Consider the following 10,306-nt stretch of genomic DNA (forward strand, 5'->3'; position numbering starts at 1 on the left):
CCATACTTCTCTCCCTTGCGACAATCCGCCATCCAGTGACCCAACTCCCCACATCGAAGACACTTGGGACAGGTTGTAGCCCCGGGTCAGCTTGGTTGCCCCATGATTGTGGGATTTTTACTTGGACTGGTCAATTGAGGAGAGGTTTCCCGAGCTGTGAACGGACCCCTTGATCGGTTGTAGCTTCCACCACCGCCACGCCCAAATGTGTTTGAAGACCCTAGTGCCAACGCCTTCTCAATTAACAAAGCCCTTTGGTGGGCCTCCGACATCTTGGCTGGATCAAAGAGGTTCAATGTATCTTGGATTTGCGGCCACAAACCCCCAATATACCGGGACACTAATTGTTCATCCGATTCAGACAAATCAACTCGTGTCAATAACTTGTAGAACTCTTCCATGTACTCATCCACGGACTTCGAACCTTGACTCCAATTTTGCAGCCATTGATACATGGTTTGTAGATAATTGTCGGGCAAAAAGGCGGGTCGCATCTTCCTCAACAATTCTCCTAATTGTCGAGCTTTCTCTTGTCTTTTCGAGCCCTAGCTTGCTTCAATTGCTGCCACCATGCCGCAGCCCTTCCTCGAAACTTGGTTGCGACCAAAGAAACTTGCTGATCTTCTAGTACCCCTTTGAAGTCGAGAATCTCTTCTACTATTGCCACCCAATCTAGGAATTCCTCGGGTTGAAGACCCCCTTGGAATTATGGAATCTCAAGTTTGAATCCGCTCTCCCACCGATTAGCATGAGTTTGCACAGGGGGTCAACAGCCTTGCGTTCGGTGCTCCACAAAAGGGTTTGCAGATCCATACCCGTCGTCGCCTTCATCTTCCTCCTCCAGCACGAGTGGTGGGGGTCGACGTCGACGCTAGTCATGGAGGCATGCGTCAGCCAGTTGGGTGGTAAGGTCTTCAATCTGATCCCATATAGCCGCAATCTACCCTTCCTCGCGCCTTCCAGGTGTCACCTCTTGTTCTTCATGAATTGAATCATCACATTCATACATGTCGTGCAAGCTTGCAAAGCGATTGCCCTTCCTTCCTCTTGTGTTTGGAGCCATGGAAAGTGATTGAGCTTTGATACCAACTGATACAGCCTAACTAAGTGGGAAGTGAATAAAACTATACAAGAATAAGGATAAATAATTCTTAGATCTTGAGTCTATCAAGGATCTGAGAATTTTTCTCAGAACTATAGAATCGATCTAAAATTTCACGAAAAAATATGAAGAAAACTCCTCTGAGTAATTCTTATTTAGAGAAAACTAATCAAATAACATAAACTGTCTTTTCAAGAGGCTATAATCATGTACTTATAGCCCCAAGACTCCTAATACTAGTAAATGACGGAAATAAGGCTCCCAAAACCCTAATCCTAGTAAAAACAAGTAAACAAAGTTGGTTTAAAGCAAATAGCAGCGAAAAATTAACATAGATTACCCCAAGTGCGCTCGATCACAGGTATAGTGCAATCGATCGCACTACCAGGGACTTGTGCACTTGGTCGTGCGCTCGGTCGCACTTCCAAGGACTTCTGCGCTTGATTATGCGCTCGATCACTGATGCAGGAGTGGATCGATCGTAGTTCCAGAGACGACCTTCTCCATATCAAGTGCACTGCGCTCGATTGCAGTCAAGGTGCGATCGATCACAATTCCAGGAACTACCTCCGTTGCTGCTCAAGTCTGGGAACGTGTCACCATCTTTCGGGGCGTCTTCACACAATCATCCATTCGGGTCTTCCTCATATACTCCCAGGCATTGTAGTCTACATCACTAGAGGAAGGCAATTTTAACATCTATCTAGAATAACGGCCAATGACAAACGTTAGCAGCTAAAAGCAAAGATCTAATAGAGGTTAGCCTAGCTACAGTCGCAAAAGTCCCCTCATAATCAATATCATATTCCTAAGCAAAACCTTTCGCAACAAAGTGAGCCTTATAGCTTTCCATTGATCCATCTATGTGAGTCTTGATTTTGTAAACCCACTTACATTCCATTGCAGACTTTCCAGAAGACAAATTCACTAGGTCCCACTTATGAGTTTTGGTATGGGCATCTAGTAAATTAGACTTAGCTTTCTGCCAAAGAGGGCCAGCACTAGCCTTTCAAAAGTAGTAAGAGTAGAAAAATAATGATAATTTTGGAGATAGGCAGAAGGTGCTCTTACCTTATTAGAGCGACAAGGTTCCTGGGAAGATTCTGTTTGTATGATCAGTCATATTGGGTAAATGTTGTAGAAGGTTTAGCCAATGAGATTGAATTTTTTGTGGAAGATCCAAGGAATAGAGGGGTCAGTGAAATATGTGAATAAGTCGAGGAGGAATGTGGAAAACTCGATTGACTAGTAAATATTTGATGTAGGCCAGTTTTACCCCTTTTTGGATAGACCCATTTTATTTTTTAAAAAAAAATTATATCTTTCGATTTCTACAATAGATTAAGACAAACTTGAAGGCATTGGAAAGCTTATTCAAAGGGCTAAAATTTCGTATTTTATGAAAATTTTGTAATTCCAACATTTATTAGGGAAAAGTTGTCACAAAGTATTTTTATTTCATTTTTTTATTAGTATTTTTTAGGGTTTTGAATTTAGGGTCTATATAGGTCTAATAAGATGCCTTGCCATTGCGTTTATGTATTTTGATCAGTTTATTAATATAAAACACTAAATGAGTAGTTTTCTATCTCTTTAATTTGCGTCAACCCCTTGATAGAATCTTGGTTTGAAAAGAGTTATGATTCTATTATTGTTTGCTATTGTGAACCCACTATGATAGATTAAGAAGAGTTATGATTCTATTGTTGTTTGCTATTGTGAACTCCATACGTCATACATTGTGCATGAGAAATGCTAAAGTTGTAAATGGGAGCAGAAAAAATAAAGTTTTAGGTCATATTACTCCATCAGGAATTCACCCAAATATAACATTTGAACACAATACTTTTGACAAAAGCGTAAAATTACTTAGTTGGGAAGAAAAATTTAATGCATCAATTTCGTCAAGGTTTGAATTTAAATGGTAGCTATCTCACCAAGTCAATCTTTGGGCCCAACATCCTTCTCGGAATCTCTTCATTTCTGACCTAAGAAGTTTTCATATTGGAGTGGGAATATACATCGAACAATATAATAGGCAGTATTGAAAGCCAGATGGTTTAAGAGCATATGGAAAATTAAGGAATTCATTAAAATAGTATCAGTAATAATGTCAGGCTCCGTGCTCTAGGAAAATCAGTTGAACATTGCAACAAACATGATTTGAGTCCGATCGACATGACCGTGACACAAAGGAAGACCAAAAGCTAATTAAAAAAAAAAAGAAAAAAAGAAGACAATATTCATACTGTTTATAAGATTGTCTATAATCTACCCTACTCTTTCTGAAACAATCCCAGATGATAAAACATAACCATTTCAGTTCAGTATCCATCACCCTTCCTTATTTTCAACATCGCATGATTACCAGCTTATTCACTTTAACATGCTAAACACTCATTAGCTTTGTTTTGTCACACACAAGCTATTTTTCTTTATGTTTTCATAGACTTTTCATCTAACCAAGTAATTTACCATAGAGACTGCATCTCTAAGTTTTGCACCTTTTATGAGAAGTAAGAGACACTTGAACGTAACAAAAGAATAAGAAATTTCATCAATTTTGTCTTTTTTGTTTTTTTTTTGTTTTTTTGTTTTTTTGGGTGTGGAGGTTACCTGAAGGTTGAGAACAGAGGAAGACACAGGCGACGATACTCGGATAGAACAACATTCCATTGGGAACCAACTTTCCTGCTATTGTTTTCGGTGGTGGTGATAGACGAAGTGGAGAAGTAAATATAGACCACACACACTAAACGGTCACTCCTTGGAGGACGCTTCCCTTCAAGAAACCGTGGGAATTAAACAAAACAAAAAGAAATTAAAAGAAAAGTCCAGATATGTAATGTATTAAAGTTGCTTAATTAAATGGGGCAATTTCGAAACTATCCTGCTGATGTGGCAGTCCTTGAAGATGGGTTGGGCAAACTTGGTTGGCCCAATGAGATTGTCATGTGGATCCAGTACTCTTAATCATATGGTTTGGAGATTATTAGGTAAACTTTATTGATAAGAAATCCGCAGTTTTTATTTTTTTTTAAACCGAATCCCAGATATTGTAAACTATTTAAATGGTAAAAGATATTTTTGAATAAAAAAAAAAAAAAAAAAAAAAAAAAAAAAAAAAAGAGAAATGTCAGGGTTCTTCATGGTCAAGGATGGAGCCAGCCTTGAGAATGGGCAGGGACCCATGGCTGAGAAAATTTAATGGTCAAGTAGATTTAAAAAAATCTGCAGAGAATCCATCAAGACCAGGGGCCTTATTAGCTTACATATGAAACAAAGTATCTCTGATTTCTTCTGCAGAAACATCCCTCTCCAAATTAGCTGCAAGTTCAAAAGAAATAGCAATAGGAATAAGCTGCTTAATTCGTTATGATTTTGCATCAGTGAATTGCAACTAATTTGTCCCTAACAAATTCTTATAAAAATCCTCAGCCACCTTCTTTATCTGCTCAACATCATCTACTTTATTACCATGCTCATCCCAAAAATAGGTAATAGTTTTCTTAGCATTTTTAACCTTAAGAGATCTGTGGAAAAAAAAAAAAACCATTATTCTAATCACCCAATTGCAGAAAATGGTACGTTGATTTCAGTCAAAACCCAATCGTGGATTTACAAATTAGAAAAATGCAATGTGAAATCATATTTCTCACACAAACGAGAATAATTAAAATGAAGATTAAATTGAAGTTTTGATGGACAACAATTGAAAACTCTTTATTTTTGCTACATTCCTTCTTTGGCCTTCCTTTTCTACGGATCAATTGTTGGGGTCAGCGGCGCATCTTCAATTTGCTGGAAAAGCCCATGTTTACGTGGTCCAAAAAGAGATCTTGACCGGTATGTTGAGCAGATTACATCAAGCAAAAGATCATAAATTAGCCAAACAAACAAAACAATTGGGAAACCAGCCGGAATAATTATAGCAAATGGAATCCTTGCCGTTTTGTACTTATAGACCAAAATGCAAGTTGCACTAAACGCAACCACCATGCCTACTATGGAGATGAAAAGCGCAATGAGTCCAAACACCAACCTACTAGGTAAAGATTTGAGGAAATCCTCATCCTTGTAACGAGATGTAAGAATTGACGATAAAAATATTAATATGGAAGTCGAAGAGGATAACAATGCGATTGCATCTGATATGAAGAATACCGAAAACCATTTACTTTCCAAAAAGTAAGGGGTGCCATTTTCTCGATGGTTTACACTTGGTACAGTGCTGCCATTGTCTTGATAGTTTCCACCTGGTACAGTGAAGGCTGCAGCAAAAACCACAGTAACAATCAATGTTGCCACAAGCATGCAATAATTTGCTGTCTCCTTCATCCATTTTTCACCAGCTTTTTGTAAATCTCTATGGGTCTCTATAAATATATCCTGGGGTGTTTGGCCTTCTGAATTCTCCAAATGCAAGTATGTAGGCGGCATAATTTTTTCAATCTCCTACAATAACAAAGGTGTAAATTGCATAACGAAAGTGCAACTAGAAGAAATTAAGGAAATTTGAATTATATCAATACACACCTTAAACCACAACAATTCTCGTTGCATTTGAAGAACTGCTCCTGATACGATTTTTAGCCTATTTATAGGAGCCAATTGTCCAGCAAAGTGTAACATGTTGTTCTTCTTTACGTCAACACAGACTGCAATCATATCCTTGAGGGCGCCTATTTCATATATTAGATTGAATACACTCTCTTGCCGATATAAAACAGAAAAATGAAATAAATTTCGTTGTTGTTCATCAATCTTCCATATGAGATCAGGATAAGAGCGTAAAAGTATGGTTAGAAATTCAATATTCCCTGATTTCGCAGCAACAAAGAGTAAAGAGATATGTTTGTCAACGAGGTCTAAGAACTGTTTGTTTGGCAATTGTTGAATATTTTTCCAAATTTCTTCAGTCAATTGATGGGCAAACCTCGGCATGACAGCTTTGTTCCCGTCCTCTTTGTACCCTAAGATTTGGAAAAAAAAATCTATTCAAAGATCATTTGGTAAAAAAAAATATTAAATCTATATCTATTAACCTTGTGAGATCCATAAAAGGAAATAAATATTTAAATTTGAATTACAAATGAAGATGATGAAATGCTTTGTTATTTATTTATGTAGGCTTGTTTATTAAATGAGTCAAATTTATATAAACTCAACTTGGCTCGTATATATAAGCTCATATAAATTCGATTTATATATACCTCTATTAACTTTATTTTTATTCTTTTCAATAGTATTATTATTAATTTTGTAATGAGAACATCTTAAGTATTTAAAAATATGCAAGAAAATACTCTTCGAAATGTGTTAAATATTGCTTGAATAAATGTAATTGTGAGTCTTGATATAACTACGTGTGTGTCTATATATATATAAAATATGTTTTTTTTTTTTTCATTCATGAAATATAATATAGTCTATTTCATGAAGAAAAAAATTATATATGTTTTATTACAATAGTAGTGCTATATGCAAGACTCTTATCCCCTAAATGTGACATGATTTCTGTACTATTGAATTTGAGATAGATTACTATTGGATTTAGAAGGATAAGAGAGGAATAGAAGTCTTGAATATAACATTACTCTTATTACAAATACAAGGCTGATAATGTTAGTTTTTATAAAGTCCTAAATAAAATCCAGTAATTTAAAATCTTAATAATATTTAAAAAATAATGATTAGCATGAATTTAAAAATAAAAAATAAAAAAAATAAAAAAAATTATAGACAATGATGATATTTACCTTGTATAATGTATGGAAAAATGTAAAATTGGTCCATGCAGTTTACCTTATTTGCAATTAGTTCATTATGGTATTAAAATGGACTTAAAGATCCTTAAGGTATGCCAAAAAATAATTTATTCCCGACAATCAAATTACGTTCTTTGACTTATTAGATTCTGATAGTGTGAAAAGTCAAAGCAAATAAAATTATGACACTTGTCTTATTTAAGTCATAGTCATATTGACAGAATCTGTTAAATTAGTTGACAGAATTTGATTGTAGAGACTAAATTTTTATTTTAGCATACCTCGAGACCTCTAAGTTTATTTTGATACTGTAAGAAGTTAATTGTAAATCAGATAAATCACCGAAACTAATTTTACATTTTTCCCACTGTAAGACCCCTCCTATTTCACTATTAGGTTGGGTCTTAAGTAAGCCCAATGTCTTGAGCATAGAGTATATATGCAGGCCCATCTATTAGGTTGTATATTAGAATAGGTATTGGATTTTAACTCTAAAATGTTTTTCTAAATTTATTTCCAAATGACTTTTGGTTTAATGGCTGAGGGTTTGGCGTTGGGCGGATTTCAATTTCCTAACCGGCCACTAGGGGTGAAAAGACAGGCGATTAATATTCACCTGCTAACCGCTTTTGAAGGTGGCTACGATTAGCAGTTTTTTTTTTTTTTTTTTTTAAACCACTAACTACTAACCGTTAATCGCTAACCGTATATATACATATAATACATGAAACGATGTTGTTTTTGTGTTTAAAATTTTAAATATATATAAAAATGTAAAAAAATTTAGAAACGATGTCGTATGTAGTATGATATTATCGTATTACCATAGAAATAACATCGTTTTGTATTTTTTTTTTTTTTTTCTTTTAAAAAGCGGTTAGCGGTTAGTAGCCGAGCAACTGCCTAGGCAGTTACGGTTAGTAGTTTTAGCCAATAACCACTAACCGTAACCGCATTTTCACCCCTACCGCCCACCCTCGAAATTTTTGAATTAATTTTGTAAGAATATTTGAAATTTTGGAAATAGACAAAAGATTTATTTTTAAAAACAAAATTTGACTTGCCTTTCTGAGTACTGTCAAAATTTGGAAGTCAATCTACCATCCTCTCATGGCCGGCCACCCCCGAGGATTTTTCCAAATGGAGAATTGGACAAATCCTCTCTCCCAAACACAAATCTTCTTTCAAATTCAAAAATGAGATAAATAGAGCGCAACTAAATTAAGAGTTGCCAAAAACTATGTGATTATGCTTAAAAGCCTAAACATTTTTTTTTTTCTTTTAAGTATAAGTGAAGGCAAGAGAAATTAATTGTGGCTATTTTATTTGAGCGTGATCATAGTAACTAGCACCTCCAATCTTAGTAGCACCTACGTACGTGGAGCTTAAATAGTACGTTGATTAACTTAGTTAGAATGCCATTATATATAAAAGTTAGGGTTGGAGGCAAACTAACAAGAGTTTAAGCATATTTGCCATTTTGACATCTGACTTCCACTGCCAACTGCAAAAGGTTTGTGTGCCAACAGTTCCAATGCTATACGCCCATTGTTGTCCTCGGCAGTTGCTAACGTTGAATCCATTTTCAGAATATCCAATGCTATATCTGTTATATATTAATATTTATTTGATTAATAAAATAAGTTTGACGTCCAATTTAAGTTTCTATAAATTAATTAAGAAGTGTTACACATCCTAAATTTTCTTCTCAAAAGTTTGTTCTCAAATTATGGGCCACCATCTCATTAAATTTATTATTTTGAGAAATGTATTACCAACTCATAAGATGGTGACACATCATTTAGAAACCAATTTTTAAAACAAAAATTTAGAATATTTAGCATTTCTCAAATTAATACAACAAATCAAAATTAGTGAGATCGAGGCACAACGTACGTACCATACAAATCAGCGGAAATAGTTTGATGAAGGAGATCAATGCGATCAGTAGCAGTCAACTGTTGAAAAGGAGTTACAGACATCAAATACGACACCATTTGTTTATTTCGAAGTGTGGATGCCGTGTGAATTGGTAGAACTTGTCCCTTTCCATGGATCAGTGGCAGTTTATTGTTCTTGTTCACCATTTCCTTGGCAATTTTCACAATTCCTGACAAAGCAGCATAGTAAAGGGCGGTGTTCCCATCCGTGTCTTTCATCTCTAAGTCCTCCTGACTCATCTCTTTTAGCAGTTTTTCAACATAAGTAGAGCGTTTTGCTAACGTTGCAATGTGAAGAATATTTTGATTGTCTTCTGATATGTGAGCACGAACGGCATCTGGATATTTCTCAAGTATGGCCTTTGTAGCTTGCCAATCACCTCTTAGGCCAGCTTGATAGAGGGGAAGATATTTAAGGTATTCAAATCCTTTTTCCCCTGAAAATTTTCACATTAACAACAGAATATTTCTAATTAAATGCTAATAATTAAGGAATTCAAAAACCCTGTCACCTATATATATACACGTAATACGCCTATGATACCGCACTTACTCTCAATAGTCTCATTAGTTTCAGTGCTTTTAACACCTTCACCTTCTGTTGATTTTATTGCCTCCTTTTCTTTTTTCTGCACCGATTTTTCTTGTGATTTCCTTTCATCTGCGTTCCAGTCAGCCAAATCTCGTAGAAGAGAGCTTAAAGCTGGCTGAATTTTAACGAAAAGTTGCGAAAGGGCCTCAACACTTGCATCTTTCCCATCCGCTTCTTGAGGATGACTCGTTGGTAGATCCAAGGATCCTCCCGCATCTGCTTCTTGTCTCTGATTTGTGAAAGTAGTTTCAGATTCCAAGTTTGATACATCTGGTTGCCTCGGTTTTTTTTTTTTTTTGAGGGAATCTGGTTGCCTCGTTGGTTTTGAAATGGAAGCCCCTAAATCTGGTTACAATCATTCATATAAAAGTTAATTAAGCAACTTAACAATACTATTTTAAGGGGAGAAACTTCACAAAATTCCCAGAGTACTTCCTCGAAGTTCAAAAACTCTTAATTATTTAATGGTATCGAACTTTCAATTTCTTTCAATTACTCATTTCCTTTAGAATTTTCCATTAAATTGTCAAAATTCTCAAAATACCCATATTTCTTTATTATAAAATAAAAAATTGTAATGATTCAGATTTTTTTTTTATTAAAACAAAAAACATTTTTGCAATTTTTTTTAAAAAGAGTATTTTGGGCATTTTGACAAAAATTAACGAAAAATTCTAACGAAATTGAGTAATTGAAAGAAATTGAAGGCTTCATACCCTTAATTGAGAGTTTTTTTAAACTTTGGGGGTGGTGCCAAAATAAATGGAAGTTTAAGGGCTTTTCTGAAGTTTTCCTTTATTTTAATATGAGAAATGATAAAAATCATTCTCACAACCATCTCTTGATATTGAATGGATAAACTCACCATTGATTTTATGAGTCCACAAATCTAATGGTGGATCCA

The 10,306-nt window shown here is 35.2% G+C and overlaps 1 protein-coding gene across 1 annotated transcript; it reads right to left on the bottom strand.

Annotated features, from left to right (window-relative positions):
* Positions 1-4,859: 4,859 nt before the first annotated feature.
* LOC132169320 (uncharacterized) lies at positions 4,860-9,902 on the bottom strand. Its single transcript, XM_059580374.2, has 6 exons — positions 9,899-9,902; positions 9,364-9,747; positions 8,771-9,247; positions 8,327-8,476; positions 5,639-6,075; positions 4,860-5,557 (listed from the first exon to the last, which is right to left on the bottom strand). Exons 1-6 carry the CDS (start codon positions 9,900-9,902, stop codon positions 4,862-4,864), a joined length of 2,148 nt encoding a protein of 715 aa, XP_059436357.2. The 3' UTR covers positions 4,860-4,861.
* Between the last annotated feature and the right edge of the window lie 404 nt (positions 9,903-10,306).

This window comes from Corylus avellana, chromosome 1 (genome assembly GCF_965113065.1).
Source record: "Corylus avellana chromosome 1, dhCorAvel1.hap1.2, whole genome shotgun sequence".
Classification (NCBI taxonomy): Eukaryota; Viridiplantae; Streptophyta; class Magnoliopsida; order Fagales; family Betulaceae; genus Corylus; species Corylus avellana.

Bases quoted from the DNA above. Each gene is read 5' to 3' on its own strand.
- LOC132169320 (XM_059580374.2), bottom strand. The intron at 8,477-8,770 runs GTACGTACGTTG...AATATATAACAG, and splicing joins TATTTCCGCTGATTTGTATG to ATATAGCATTGGATATTCTG. The intron at 5,558-5,638 runs GTGTGTATTGAT...TTGTTATTGTAG, and splicing joins GAGAATTGTTGTGGTTTAAG to GAGATTGAAAAAATTATGCC.